The sequence below is a fragment of the Pithys albifrons genome, chromosome Z (genome assembly GCF_047495875.1).
Source record: "Pithys albifrons albifrons isolate INPA30051 chromosome Z, PitAlb_v1, whole genome shotgun sequence".
Lineage (NCBI taxonomy): Eukaryota > Metazoa > Chordata > Aves > Passeriformes > Thamnophilidae > Pithys > Pithys albifrons.
In genome coordinates, this window is record NC_092497.1 from 41,770,372 (window position 1) to 41,786,520 (window position 16,149).

The window sequence follows — 16,149 nt, forward strand, 5'->3', positions numbered from 1 at the left end:
TCCTGGCCTAATGAAAGAGAATAAACTATATTAAGATACTGGTTTTCCTGTGTTTCGAGATGGAGACTATTCCTTACTCTGTTTATAGATGTAATACAGGTGCATATTGTCTGGTACCTGCCTCTCCTGAATGCGTAAGTCTAGTTTTTTCATTCCAGTAAACAAAAACCTATACATCTTAGAATCTTAACAACTTGTTTAACTTTTCATATTTTACAGATGTAGACATGTGCTATAAATATTATTTATCTATCTTTTCTTCATTTTTTCAGCATTTTAGTGACATAATATCTTCCTACTACCTAAATGCTCCTCCACTAGAAAAAACACTGAAAGATGCCTCAGACCCAGAAAACCAGAATAACTTCAACACATTCTGTCCTGATCATAAACAAAATCAGTCTTTAGAGCTGCTTGATAAGGCACTAAAGATCACAGGTAATATCTTAAATTACTAGGAAGATATGTCTGCTTTGAAACCCAGTGAAAATTTTGAGTGTATTAGAATCTTTCTCTTCTAATCATGATAAGGTCAGTTATTCTGAGAAGACAGACTGCAATCAAAATGTTCAATGGCATGTTGGTTTTCTGTAAAATGTAGAGAAATAGGTATTTTTTCATTCACCAAACAAAGCGGTTCAAATTTTTCTCTACCAGGAACATCTCCTATGAATTCTGAAGACTTAATTCTTCCATTGAGTTATTGTAAGGCTTTTCCAAAGTCTGATCTTCCCAGCTGTATGCAAAAGAATGCATGTTCCTCAGGCGTAATTACAAGGAGGAAGCAAAATTTCGTTGCTTTATCAAAGGACTATGAAGATTCTGCCCATCCAGATGTTACAAATTCTCTTCGTATTCAAAGGACACATGATAGTTCTGATCATTCTTCTAAAGACTCTGAAAAAGATAATTTCTTTGCAACTTTCAATGTCTGTACACCTCAGGAGAGCTCCAAGAGTTTTCTAGAAGAATTTAGAGACACATTTGAAAGCCCTGACCAGACCCCATGGAATGACTCTTTATCCACAGGCCCATGTAATTCATTTGCTCAGGATGGTTTTCTCTCTGACTTGTTCGTTGACATGGATGAGCCTCAAAATCTGAATTTTAACCAAATACATAGAGAATCTAAAGGAAAGATCCCTCCATTCTTATGGACAAATTTAAAAAATGAAACAGGTATGTCCAAAGCAAGCAGAATTTGCTGAAATTCTGTTTGTAACTCAGCTGGAAAGTTGTAAGAAGTATTGATAAGACTATACTTCCTATTTTCAACACTTGTTAAAATCAATCCAACCCAACAGTTACATATTTACTTTGTTACAACTTACTTGGATATGTATTTCTTCTGTGATAAAAATTTCCTAAACAGTTTCTGTTTTGAGCAGTAAAAAAACCCCAAAAAACAAAAAACTCTAGAAAGAAACAATTTCAGTTCCTGAAATATAGATAATGAACACGCCAGAATTATTTTTAAAGTTACAGGAAAGATTCTTTCGTAAACTTAGATTTGGACCAAAGTCTGAGTAAAAGACTGTAAGGTGTCTTCTCTATGGGACAAAAAGCAGATTGGGCAAGTTCAGAGTGAAATTCAAATAATGCTAATGAATGCATTTTGCTGTGGATGCTAATGAAGTAAAAAAGGCATTCCAAAAATGTTCTGAGTTTGTTTCATAGTTCCCTTGTTCTTGGAATACTTTTTTAACTAATTTTTCCAGAGCTAAGCTCTTCACTTGAAATCACACCAAAGCATATTTCTTCCAATAGGTGGTATGGTGTGTACTTGAAAACTTTGTTTACGCTGGAAATATGTACAGTCCTTATTCAGAATATTCATTTTTCATAGTTTTCTTATATCTGGTTTACTGTCTCAAATAGGGTTAGCTTGAAACCTTTTTCAATAAGCCATAATATATACCCATGGTCTTACAAGTAAGAAAGTATCACTAGTCCCTGTCAGACTATGTACTGCTGCATCATGTCTTGTAATATCTTTTCAAATTCTTCTGCTTCCCTGTAGGTGAGGTGCCACAATATTTTCAAAACCCAAGGCTAGGTTTGTTAAACAGAATGCCCAATTCATAGTATAAATAACTTAATTTATGATTTCTCTGTAGCTGCCTGCCATTCAATCTCTTGGTGGAACATCAAGGTCACCACAGCCTTAAAATGTTTTCACCAGTTAGATCAGGCTCATTCATAAAAACATAAGCAACTAATTTAAATCTCCATGTTTTCATGGACTGCCTAAGGCAATTATGACAGTAAAGAGAGAAAAATTTCATTGGATATGGTGGACTTTTGATTTTCAGCCTATGTACATTTAAATGTTCAGACAGAGATGTGTTGCCTCTCCTTTGGGATTAAAATTGAGACCTGTAGTATTGCTGAGTAGTTAACAAGTATTTCATTCACCTGTAATGACATTCATAGCATAGTATCTTCAGTAGAGATCAGGGCAGATTCTTCTGGTGCCACATTTTACAGTGTTCTGAAAACACTCTGATCTCCAACTAATTGGTTTTCTGACATATTCTTGCCAATCACAGCAAAGGTATACTTGAATCTGAGTCAAATCAAAAAGCCGAAAAGTGATTTTTGTTTATATTTTTGAAAAATAGGCTTATTCTATTTTATAATTCCCTAACCAGGGTAAAAATAAGTATACTAAAAAGTTTTGCATGCTAACAAAAAAAAAAGGAAAGAAACAAAACCCAAACAACCCCACCTTAATACAATGAAAGCCTTGGAAGGCCCAAATTTAAGAAATAAAAAATGCCAAGAAATACGTAGAGAGTCAAGTTAAAAACACACACTGGGAACAATCCCCAGGGATTTCCTCAGGCTTTGGATGAAGCTCTCATTAAACCATAGACAATTAATGACACCATGCAAATTCAGTATTTCCACTGGAACAGATTAAATCCTTAGGCCAGTGTTAGAGTTTTCTGACAATACTTTTTGTAAAGACTAAACAGATTTTTTTTTGCAGTAACTTGCTTTGAATAAGCAGCTTCTCAAATGCTTTATTGTAAAAGCACTTGAGTCTTAAGAATTCAAGTAGGTTTTTTGAACAACTCAGAAACATGAACATGACCCTGGTTAATAAGAATTAATTTTCATCAATTACTGAATAGTACTGAGCATAATATTAGTGAAATAGAAATAACCATTAAAATATTTTCTGAAGTATTGTGGTTAAGCATGATGTAGGTTGATTTATTTATTTTTGTGTAAGGTCCTTATACATATTATTTATTAATATACTTACATATTCTTATTGCAGGACAATATGGATAAAGCTGATCAGTACCAGCAAGTAGTAGTTAATATCTATCTGTACCTGTTTTATTTTATGGCAGTTGATACTTTTCATTGCAAGGGTACTGGTTAAAGCTAAAGTTCGTTACCCCTTCTGAGAAACACAGTTAAGTCTGCCATAGTTAAGTTGAACACATATGAAATACATATGTGTTGTATTTGTAGTTTATCACAATTTGGTTTGGTTTTTTTTTTCTTCCACTTCTTTTCCAGCTTCCGGATTTTTAGAAGTACCAGAGTTCAAAAAAAGGAGATTGACATATGAAAGAGTTCCTGGAAGAAGAGATGGACAAACACGTCTTAAGTTCTTTTGAATGAAAAGGGGATTTGCACAGTACCTGTATGTTTTTAATTCTCAAACTCTTTGAAGGGATATAGACTAATTTTTGTTGCTGTTAATTTTTAGAAAGAAATTAGGGTTTGGGAATCCTTACCAGTTCAGGATTCTTTTGTATATTTTGAAAGTGTTACTAAACAAACTAGTTCCTTGAAGCTGGAGAATTACTGCTTCTCTGTTTGTTCTCATGGGTGATAAAGAGGTACCTTATCACTATTTATGTAAAAAATAAAATATGAATGGAAAAAAACAGACACTGAAGCTCATGGAATTTTCAAGGCACCTATGTTTGCTCCCAGAGCATGCAACTTTTCACATGTAAACATGGTCTCGATCTGCCAGAATCTCAAGGTTTCTCAGTCTTACAGATTTCTTGCACTTAGAACTTTGACCCTCTGTAGCTGTCCCTTGGCTTCAGTTCCACTTCGTTCCTTCAAACGGCTCCTTCAGGAACCATGTGATGAGTTCCTGAACTCTTTTAATCATAATCAAGGCACAGGAAAAACCTATTTGTTTTATGGGCAACATGTGAAGGATGTGATGATATTTGACATTCTTGTTCTCTGGATAACCTGGTGTTATGTTTTTCAGCCCTCTGGAGGGCACTGGCAAGTAGGGAGATGGGAGGCAGTTCCAGACATTGTAGGCTACAGCTAGAAGGGGTAATAGACTGAAGAAAAGAAAGGCTACCTCAACTGTAAGCTGCAGAAGAGGATAGAATACTACCCAAACCCTCACCTTCCATCGAAAGGTTTGGCAAGAAAACTGGAAATACACATGGGAGCAATGATAGACAGTAACTCCATTCTGCTGCAGGAGCACAAACACAGTTTGCACAGCCATGTCTGCCTGTTCCAGAATGTCTCTGTTTAGGGGCCTTCAGCTGAGATGATTCAGGTTCCAGACTCACAAATCTTTTCAAGTTTCATGTGGTAACAGAAAGGGGAGGTGGGGGGAAGGAGGGGGAAGTAATAAAATCAACCCCCACTAAGTTTATAGTTTATGTTTGCAGTTAAATACTTACGTGACAATAAGCCTTCAGTTAAGCATATATTCACTATTTGGATAAATGAAGTCAGCACTTAGGGGAGAAAGATTTGGCCTCTCAGAGAAAACAGAGTGCTGATTTTTAACTGAATTCTTAAAAGCTTTGTCAACAGCGCTAATCACAATTTTAGTTCACAGTAATATCCTCAAATTACTTACACCCAGATTATTTGTAAGACTTTAGAAAATACCTTTCACAAGTGATAACATAAAAAGATTTCTAGTAAAATTCCAAACAAGCCAGTGTTTCCCAAAATAAGAGAAAGACTTAAAGAAAAATTGCAGTTTGCCTGCTATTTCTGGCCCATTTTTGTGGTCAGTTAACCTAACCATTTTCCATCTTTTGCATCATGGGTTTGACTGTATTTTTCAGAACTACCTCCCAAATGGCCAGAACCAGGACTCTCTTCTTTTAAAGTGCAGCTCTACAAAGTCTCAGTCACAGAAGACCACAGCTGGAGAAAATTAGAGCTGCCAGTGCCAAGCTATTTATTTATGTCTTCCTTTCCCACAAGCAAAGGCTGACACAGAACTTTCACATGAAATTGTGGAAGAGTAGCTTAGATATAAATCTATAAATCACTTTGAAAACAAAGGCCTGTTGTCTATATTAAATAAGAAAATTAAAGTGCTGTCTGCATTAAGTTTCCATTAGGTAGAAAAAACGTCAGCATACAGTTAAAGTTATGGGCAATGAAGTAGAAAATAAGGAAAAAGGCTTGCAGTGACCAGTTGTTTTTTACTGTATTTGTTTATGACAAGTCTCAATTTTACACAGATATGAACACACTGACAAAGTTATCAAATAGGACATTCTCCCCACTCAGCTGTTTAGTGTGGAGTAAAATCACTATTGCACTACAAAGATGCACTTCTCTCACACAGACACCAAATTATCTATGACTGAGAATTAGGAAGCAACTAATTCTTTGACAAAAAGGTGCAATACAGAAACTAATCACCAGTCTCCATTAGCAGGTAGGGACATTCCATTCCTGGACCAAGTTTGTAAACTTTTTACTGGCCAGGCAGATGGCACCTGTAGATGGAGAAGAGCCTTGCTGATAGACTGAGGGAGAGGACAGTGAGAAAAGGGGGTCTTGTGGCTCATGTGAGGCACTACGTGTGCAGATGTGTGCATTCAGTTTGCTTTACTGTGGGCAGCCTGTGGGACCCATTGCCATCAGGTGGTACGAAGGCCTCTGTGCAGCAGATAGCCATCTTGGATGGTCTTTGGTAAAGGAGGTGAAGGAAGCTTAGATGCTGCTCAAATTGTCCACCCCACTTCAAAGCAGAGGCAGCAATATGTGATGCTTGTCCTGGTCCAAGCCATTGCAGTGTTCAGTTTGAGTCCAGCAAAATAATTCAAACCAAGGTACACCTGCAGCTGTAGACAAGACATCATCCTGTAGAGTGGGTAGGTAAGAAACCAGCTGTTCTGCTGCCTACAGAAGCAGACAGCTGCCAAGGCTTGCTTGTCAGGTTCCTTGGATACATTAAGAAAAGGACGCTGCAAAAGCTGAATTACTAAGATGTTGCCTCATCTAGCCAACACAAAATAACCGGCAGTGGCACACTTCACAACACTGACTCCCAACAGGGATCCAGGAACCTTAATGCCAACCAATCCCACTCTGGAGCTCGTTCTGATGCTTAGCTTTTTTCACAGAACATTGCCTGGGAGGGCAGAGGTGGCATTGCTGTCAGTTCTTTCCCAGCTTTCAGCCAGCAGCTTGGCTGCACACTGCCCTAAGAGCCGAGTACAGCAGCCATGCTCCTCTGAAGAGGCTGGAATCCGTGCCTTGGGAGTAACCACCACACTCAGAGGAACATCAGAGTGGAGTCCTCCCAATCCATCTCCCAGCTGCTGCACAGCCCTTTCTATGCACTGCTGGTGCAAGATGTTGATGCAGCCAGGACCTGCAGTTCGCTCACAGTGCTGCTCCTCCAATACGTGTTGACCACGGTGCTCCTGCTGCAAGAGACCATGTGGAGCTGGGCAGGGCAGCCAGGAGACAGCAGGAGTTGGCTGGCTGTCCAGCAGCAGCTGCTCTCAGCTGCACATTATGATTTATCCACTCCTTATGCCAGCTCAGCAGCCACTCCAGAACCTGAGCTCCAAGGGAGAACACTAAGCTGGGAAGTCTATGCCATGGAACTGGGGGCAAAGAGAAAGAGATGTGACAGTGGAGTGAGGTTTTATGTCAGGAGGTAAAAGAATATGAAGGGCTTTCCTGGAAGGGAATTGCCACCTGCCAGATGCTGGCTATCAGGTTTTTGATGCATATGCTCATCAGTACCTTTGACTTCAGCATTTTGAACTCTGATTGCCCCTGTGCAAGAAAGAATAACTGTGCTTTCTCTAGACCTCAGCAGTGTGTACCTCTGTCAAATACTAAAACTGGCATATTCAAGTAGCCTACAGTGAAAGGAAGCCAAAGCAAAGAATGGCTCTTAAAGAAGAACATTGTCTTAGGAGAACATGTATTTAGAGGCACAGTACATACTGTCAGGATTACAGCTCTCATGTTGGTGTCTTTCTGCAGGACAAGGAAGAAAATCTTTTGACAAAAACAACAGCCCGGAGGACACCCATTGCCCCATTTCAGTTAACATTCATAAACACTAAGTATTCAGACTGCAGAATTCTTCCTTTCAGTTTCAAAATGTGTAAGCCCAGTAACAATTTTGCTATTTACCACAAAAATGGTAAATAGCTATAAAAGGGATTTTTCTATTAATAAGACACAGTTTCTCAAAATCCAACTGCAACCTCTTCCCAAAAAAGGAAAGAGATTGACGCCTTCCCTCCCACAGCAAAATCCAAGTACTCTCTTCCTTACAGTAACTGCTCTTTGTTAGAATTACACAATGAGTTCAAAGCCAATAGGGATAGGAATTTTATTTCCAAACTTCTAAAGATTAATACAAACAATAGAAAGTAGACAAAATTAAAAACCTATTAAAAAAGTTAGATGTCCTTGTAAAAGTGTTCTATAAAAAAGTGAAGGCAAATCCCCAAGTACATTTTAGTAAGTTTCATGAATTGCAAACCTTAACAGTGATGCATGCAAGTGTCTTTGGGTGTTCCTGGATTTTTAGTGTCTGTTTGGTCACATTTTAAATATGTGAAGAAAATTCCACCACACTGGTATTTCTACAAATACAAATTAGAAGAAGGATTACAGATTAGAAGTATGGCAAGAAATGTGCTTTAGGAATCAAGCCTGTGCTATACATTGTGTCCAGCAGTTTCTAAGGTGTGTCATTTATACACTGAGATGCACTTGAAGAAAAATGAAGTTGGTTCCAGGTCCTGCTAATGGAAGCAAAATTCCCCCTGAGAACATTACTTCAGCACTAACAGCCTTTAGCTTTATATTTTAATTATTCATTTTTGGGTCGTTTTCTTTGGGGGAAAAATTTCATTTTTGCTATCATTCTGGTGTTACAGTTCATCAAGATCAAATTAAGCAATTCGGTAAAAATTCACGTGTTTCTCATTTCAAAAATGTAAACCTCTCAAGTAATATTTGTATAATTGGCATAGTGTAGTAACAGTGGTAATGATTATGAAAAGAATAAGAGCTACATTAAAAATCTCTAAAAATATTACCAAAAGAGAGTGGAATACAGATTCACAAGAACAAATGAATCAATATCTAGGACACTGTTTTAGCCACATAAAAGTCAGGACACAAAGGGAGACTTTTCTTGTGAAGGAAAAGCAGTTATTATTCATGTCATGCTTGAAGGCAATTCTCCAATGACCTTCCCTATAAGAGAAAAAAAGAAAAGGTTTATTAAATGCCATCTTCCGAAGCTGATCCATTCCTCTTACAAATTACAGCAGAAAAGCTCCTTTGCCCTGAGGAAAACTGAATAACCCCTTTCCTTTGCTGGATGTGGTACCCTTGCATATCATAAAAATTTTTATTGGCTTTTTTACTTTGATTTTCTTATGATCCTAAGATAACAAAATAATAATAAACTACATATTTGATATATCAGCAAAAAATACTGAATTATATCCTACTGAATTATATCCTGCGCTTAGCTATGCATCTGAAAGCAGCATAAATTAATCACCAAACTCTTGAGAAAATATTTTGTAACCTATCTGATCAAGCTAGAATCCTAGAATACATGCATACTTACATACACCCCCTCCCAAAAAAACCCAAATAAAATATAGAAAGGTTGCTTCAATAACAGAAGAACACATGCAACACTCACTATCAATTTTGTCTTATTTTCGTGAAGAATTAAGAGTAGCACCTAAATTACAAAAATCTATTTTTGTTTCTCCCCCACCAAATTTTTTCACAATAGCATCTCGTGTTCAGTTGTTCTCTCTCTTTAGGTTCAATGCTGTTTTGGTAAACCTATGTAGCAACCAAAGCCATGCTACAAGGCAAATGCTCAGCTGCAAGCTCAGGAACCCCAGCAGCAGGAAGGGGAATATTTAACACATACTTTATGTTCTAGCTTAAATTCTGCCCTTAAAGAAAACATTCCTTTTCTCTTTAGTAGCACTCTTAAGAAAGAACATAATTCAGTGGCTCTTCCCCTCCCTCTACATCTTTCATCTCTTCAGCAGGAACTATTTGGTTTTTTATTTTGAAGAAAAGTAATCTTTCTGAATATCCTACTTCCATATTTATTTGTCTTGCAGAAGAAATAAATTTTCCAAGTTGGTGTGGTCCTGCCCAAGACTACTGGGATGCATGGCATTTCTTTCTCCTGCTGCAGCCACTGATAACCTGTGTGACAAATGGAAGTGGCTGGAGTGGGAACCATAGAACTGAATCCCAAAAATTTGCGCATGTTGGATGGTCACCTGCCTACCTACTCTGCAGATGTTTTGTGGGTACAAGCCATGAAGAGCGCTAAGGCAGAGTTTAGGGAGCAGTTTATCCCTGCGACCTGTGCTCAACAAGATTACGAAGGATGTGATTACAGATTGCCTCAGCTCCTCTCTGCTTCCACTGCTTTTGGTGCTGTACCAACAGTAGGGACAGGAAGAGCCTAAAGGCAGACACAGCCAAATGAACTGCAATATGACAGTGAAGATCAATTGTATCTTAACACAGTTCTTGCTTAAGCTGTGAGCTCGTCATTACATGCAACTGCCATGGCTTTGTCTGACTTCTCCTGGCTGGGTATGTGACTGGTTTTGTCTGGCTGCGTCAAACACAGCTGTGTGTTTTAGACAATTTTAGACAATTTTAATTAGTTCAGATGCTGCTCAGGACCCTAGAGCTGCTCAAAAAAAAAAAAAAAATACAGCCATTCTAACAAAAAAGCTCCAAAAAACCAACCAACCACTCAAAAAAAAAAAAACCACCTCATAAACAAAACACCTCTACAAGGAGGTATAGGGAAGAGACATGCTCCAACTTCCACACCTGAAAGAAACAGAAAACAATTTGCAGAGCTGGCAGGGAAATGATAAACACTTCTCTACAAAGAATTCAACATTTAAACAACTATCACCATGATCCCTTGTCTCTCCAAGGTCCTGAGTTTCAGATCAGAGTGGTTGTCATGGTATCTGTGACTATTACCTGTTTTCAGAGCAGAGCACAGGATCGGGGTTCTCGAAACGGATTGCTCCCTGCAGGAACCCCAACAAGCAAGGCATCTTTGCAGGCATTTTGCATACAGTACTGCTGGAGTTCTGCAGCTGCCTGAGAGACCTGAAAAGGAAAAACAAACCCAGAGAGGAAACTAATTAATTCATAAGCACCTATTAGGCATTTCCCCTTGAAGACCTATTATCAAACAGAGCTGGAGTGCAGCCAAGTCACCCCCTGGATTCTAAAACACAAAGTAAATCAGCACAGAAGCACATTTGCAAAGCTCTGATGAAGCACACGAGAAATACTATGCCATTGATGAGCCAGAAGAGAGTAGAGGACTGAAGTGCAAGTGTGATGCAATTTGTCCTCATTAAAATGCACAGAGACGTGACCACAACATTTTCCAATCTACTGTAGTATTTATAATTGAACTCTTAGACCCTCAGACAATTTATTAAAAGGATTTCAATTTCTGAACTTTTAAGCAACACAGAGCATAACAAGGAATGAAAGCAAAAACATGAGGATGAAAAGCTTTTTAAGTCCATCCAAATTGTCACCTTACCCCAACAGTGAAGTCAGAACTTCAAATTCACATTCTGGTCCCCAAGAATGGGACTCCAGAGGTGCAGAACAAGCCCAGGATCCCAAAGGTTACATGTCCTCAGCACTGAACTCCCCTGCTCTCCCTGTGAACAAGTCAATCATGTGCCTGTATTGCTGAAAGATAATGTAAAGGAATTCCCAGTGTCCCAGACACACATTAGGAACAGCTGCAGGGAACTGTCAAAATCCATGCCGTCTATTTTTTTATTAACGAAAATACTGAGCATATTGATGGGAATACAAGTTCCCCTCTGACCTCACCTCTGACTTTGTTACACAACTCCTGAAGTGACGGTTTTTCTTCCTATACAACTTCTCAGTGTCGCTAAAACAATAACCAGAAGAAGCACCCACACTTCCCAGCCTCCTGTCTGAAGGGGGCCACCAGAAGCCCTGATGAAATTTTGATTATGGGCCACCTAGTAGCATGTAGAAGCGCATGGGAAATCTGGCCTAGCACATGCTTCCATTTGCTGTTTTGCTGCTCTCCTGTTCGCCACTTCCCAAATCTCCTCCATACTCTCCTTCAGGACACTCATCCTGGTAACTGCCCGAATTTAACCAGCAGTTGTGAGCACTTCAGGGAGGTGTTATGAGAAGCATTTTCCCTCAGCCTCCCAGGTTATCTTGAGCAGAGTACAGGAAGAAGAATCTGCACCAAGGGTTCCTGCTGCATCCGTGGGCTTTGTCACTCCTTCCTTACTTGAGCAGAACTCTTTTGTGGGGGCTGCAGAGGTGTCCTGCAGTCCACTGGACACCCTGCAGCATTACCATCCTTCCCTCAGCCACAGCCCCTGACCCTTGCTGGTACCCGACTGCACACCATGGGCTGTCAGGCAGAGATGCCCCTTGCCAGCACTGATCAGGCAAAGTGTGTAGAGCTTTTTCCTGGGAGAGCAGCACTACATCATGACACCTTCTTGCACTCTGCTACCAAACTCTCCAGAACATACTGAGCTATGTATATCCTGGTATATCCTGATATATCCCAGAAAGATACAAACCTGACTTTTTTTTTTTTTCCTCTTTTTAGAAACCAGATCTGCCTCCTCTTAGCCCTACCTATGCCCCATAACATTCTTTGTTCCTCCAGTTCACATGAGAAGTACAAGGGTTTCTGCCATATTTCATCACATGACAAACACACTCCCTGCAGCAGTCTCCTACATGCAAGATGCGTGTGGGCACTTCTTTCCTACTCAGTTTCCTCTTTCTGAAAATATTGTTCCTGTCTGTGTTTTCAGCTTACAGGGTAAACAAAATCACCATGGAACTTTGTAGTATGAAATGTATTTTTAAAAATCCTTTCATAGCCTGCTTCCGTCTGGAAACACATTGTCTATTCAAAGCAGCTGAAACAATGTCTTCTCCTATATCAATGTCTGCTAAAACTGAACCAGGTGGCTTTTCACCAGCCTAATATATTCCCCATTATTTTTACACTGCATCTCAAGAAACACAGATGACACTTTTTACAAGATACATTTTTAATCATGTGCCATTTCAAAGCCAAAAACAGGTTCCTAGAACAGCAGACTTGGAAAGAGCACACAATGCTCCAAGAAAAATGAGACCGAAGCCAATCAAGGCCAACCCTCCCTGCAATACAAGCAAGTTCATAATAAATACATAGGAAGTCCAATTCCAGAATATGTTATGGGCACAAAGTACCTGTAAACTACAAATTATGCATTGTATACCCCCTCCCCACCCACAAAAAAAATCAACAGGGAGGGGGTAATGCCTCAAAATGAGGAAGAACAAAGATCCAGGCACAAGCAATAAATAACTGGTGGTTTGGTCAACCATTGCAGCATTAGACAATATCCCCCTTGCCACAAGAGTCCACATTTCTACTCTGAACCGTGCTGTTTCTCACAGATTCCCAGACATCACTGCAGTGATAAGCCACAGCCACTTTTAGTGAATCAAGCATCTTCTGATTATTTGCTAATAAAATTTACTAACATTAACAAATTGATTAAGATGATATTCAAAAGACATAGGGGTTTCACCTTGCATTAAACACTTCAAATTTTCACAAATCCAGGACAGTAGTGAGAAAAAGTATTTTGACTTATATTTAAATCAATTAGCTAAGTTCCTGCAAGTCAATGTACTGGCACTGTCATCAGTTTGACGAAGCTGGTGTTTGTGACTGGCCAGAGAAAATGGCGAATAAAAGGAGCTGATGAGAGAATAGGAAAGCACAGGATATAAAATAATTTGTACATCACTACACAGACTACGCTATATTTTGTGCTTGGTTGGAAAGAGTCGTTTTCACAAAGTAGTTGTGGACTCCCCCAGATCTGCTGGGAAGAACCGTCTCGGACAGGCCACCAGACCTGAGGAGGTTGCAGATGACAGGACCTCACCAGTGCGCCTTTGTGTGGAAACACGCAAGCCGGAGAAGGTTCATGCATGCGTAGCAAATCGCCTGCCTCCTCCGAGTGTGCCAGCGGGTACCCACACAGCACCGCCTCCCCTGCGGATCCTGCCAGCTCTCCCAAAGGCAGGAGGCGGCTGGCTCTGCTGCCAGGAGCTACTCCCATTATCTGCGTGCTCGTGCACAACTAACGAGGGGCTGCTCTATTATTTATCACGGCTCCTTACGCCAGGGAAGGGCACTCACTCCACCACTCACTCCACCGTGCCCGCAGGGCTAGGGCTCGCAGCTCCCCCGGGACACACGCACCCCTCGCCCGCGTCTTTCCCAGGGCGCGGACAGTCGTAGAAGGAAGGGCAGAGCGGGATCCCCTCCCTCACTCCGCGCCCCCCCCACCCCCTCCCCCCGGGCACCGCAGCTCACCTTGATCCTCTCCACGGACGCCTCCAGCTTCAGCTGCTCCACCAGCCGCTGCATGGTGCCCAGGCTGCCGCCCGACGACATGCCGCCTCCACGGGGAAGACGGAGGGAACGAGGCTGCGGGGGAGCGCGGCTCCGACAAGCTGGGCTGGGCAGGGCTGGGCTCGGGTCCCTCCCCCCGTGGCGGGGCCGCGGCCGCTCCGCCCCAGCCCCCGCTTCGTTCCCCTTTCGACCCCTGGAGCGCAGCCCCTGCACCGGAGCCCTTGCACCGGAGCGAGTCAGGCTGCCTCGGGAGCGGAAAAATTTTTAGGGCAGCTAAGGGAAAAATCATGGCTAGGCTTCGCGAACGAAGATTTGGGAAAGGCACTACCCACGCTTGCTGCAAGCGTGCTGGTGGCTAAAAAGGCCGATACGGGATAGGCAGGTCCGGTCACAAAAGGCACAGCGGAATGTCTCCCTAGGTGCTATTGGTGAGGAACGCTTCTTTCTGCGTTGTCTTTTTTCCTCCAGACTGACTCTCCGTACATTCTCAAACGAAGCAGCAGCGTCGTGAATGGTGTGTCTCCATGAATCCCGATTGGAGGCCAGAGTGGACCATTGATGGCAGTCAGTATGGCCAAGGCTGAGGTGTTGTTTCAGGGAGCCCTTGTATCTCTTCTTCAGGGCTCCTCTCTTGCGGCAGCCGGTGGCAAGTTCACCATGGAGCACAATCTTCGGGAGGCAGTGGGTGATCCTCCATCCTGGAGGTGTGCCCTGCCCAGCGCAGCTGCATTCTCATCAGCATGGCCTTGATACTGCTGATCCCTGCCTGTTCAAGAACAGACACATTGGTCACGTAATCAGACCAGTGGGTGTTTAGGATTGAATGGAGGCAGCACTGATGGAAGCGTTCGACAAGCCGCAGGTGGTGGCGGTAGATGACCCAGGATTCAGACCCATATAAGAGAGTAAACAGAACAATAGCTCTGTAGACACTGATCTTTGTACTTTTCTTCAGGTGTTTATTGGACCAGACTCTTTTATGGAGTTTTTCAAAGGCTCTGTATGCCTTTGCCAGCCTTTTGTCTATCTCTTTGTGAATCTTACCGTCTGAGGAAATGATACTTCCCAGATAGGTGAACTGCTGGACTGACTTAAGCTCTGAATTGCCTATGGTGATGTGAGGATGATGGAAGACTTCTTGAAGTGCAGGTTGGTAGAGAACTTCCGTCTTCCTCAGGCTGACTTCCAGCCCAAAAAGCTCAGTAGCCTCTGCAAAGCAGGATGTTAAGCGCTGCAGAGCTGCTTCTGTGTGAGCAACGAGGGCAGCATCACCAGCAAAAAGCAGCTCACGGACAACGTGATTCAGGGTCTTGGTGTGGGCCTTCAGTCGCCTTAGGTTGAATAGGCTTCCATTGGTACGATATCGGATGTAGATGCCGTTTTCTTCATCGAGGTCTGCTGTGGCTCTTTGGAGCATCATGCTGAAGAAGATTGTGAATAGAGTTGGTGCAAGAACGCAACCTTGTTTCACACCATTGGTTATTGGAAAGGGCCCAGAGAGTGCATTGCCATATCTGACTTGTCCACGCTGATCCTCATGTAGCAGGATGATCATTTTGAGGAACTTGGGGGGACATCCTAAACGTTCCAAGATCTGCCACAGGCCTTTTCTGCTCACAGTGTCGAAAGCTTTGGTGAGGTCAACGAAGGTTACATAGTGTCCTTTGTTCTGTTCCCTACACTTCTCTTGCAGTTGTCTGAGAACAAACACCATGTCTGTGGTGCTCCTATTGGCTCTGAAACCACACTGGCTTTCAGGTAGAAGATCTACTGCAATAGTGGGTACTAATCTGTTCAGAAGTGTTCTTGCAAGGATTTTACCAGCAATGGAGAGCAAAGTAATACCTGGGTAATTTGAGCAGTCTGATTTTTCTCCTTTCTTCTTGTACAGGGTGATGATGACTGCATCATGGAGATCTGGTGGTAGTTCCCGTTGTTCTCAGCAACGCACAACAAGCGCGTGGAATTTGGCATGGAGTGCTTGACCTCCATGCTTCCAGATTTCGGGTGGAATGCCATCAACCCCAGCTGCCTTGCCAGTTTTCACCTGTTGTACGACCTTGAGTGTCTCTCCCATAGTAGGGGCTGCATCCAATTCATGTTTCACCGGTTGTTGTGTAATGTGTTGAATTGCTGAGCCTTGGACTACATGGTTGGCACTGAAGAGAGTGCTGAGACCATCGGTTCAGGATGGAGGTTTTATCTGTTAGAAGCAGTTGACCATCTGCACTGAGTAGAGGGTTTTGAACCTGATGTGTGGGTCTGTACACTGCTTTCAGGGCCTCATAGAATCCTCTTTGATCACCCAAATCTGCGCATAGTTGTGTTTTTTCTGCTAGGTTGAGCCACCATTTCTTCTGGATGTCTCGAAGTTTCTGTTGGAGCTTACTGCATGCAAGACGAAA

At 41.8% G+C, this 16,149-nt stretch overlaps 2 protein-coding genes across 2 annotated transcripts in view; one reads left to right on the plus strand and one right to left on the minus strand.

Annotated features, from left to right (window-relative positions):
• Positions 1 to 3,635, plus strand: part of SHOC1 (shortage in chiasmata 1) — a 55,458-nt gene extending 51,823 nt beyond the window's left edge. The window contains exons 27-29 of the mRNA XM_071581549.1: positions 273 to 438; positions 658 to 1,179; positions 3,535 to 3,635. Coding sequence (XP_071437650.1) covers positions 273 to 438; positions 658 to 1,179; positions 3,535 to 3,635 — 789 coding nt within the window. The remainder of the gene's footprint in view (positions 1 to 272; positions 439 to 657; positions 1,180 to 3,534) is intronic.
• Positions 3,636 to 7,592: 3,957 nt separating this feature from the next.
• GNG10 (G protein subunit gamma 10) lies at positions 7,593 to 13,854 on the minus strand. Its single transcript, XM_071580775.1, has 3 exons — positions 13,706 to 13,854; positions 10,273 to 10,404; positions 7,593 to 8,481 (listed from the first exon to the last, which is right to left on the minus strand). Exons 1-2 carry the CDS (start codon positions 13,784 to 13,786, stop codon positions 10,279 to 10,281), a joined length of 207 nt encoding a protein of 68 aa, XP_071436876.1. The 5' UTR covers positions 13,787 to 13,854; the 3' UTR covers positions 7,593 to 8,481; positions 10,273 to 10,278.
• Positions 13,855 to 16,149: the final 2,295 nt, after the last annotated feature.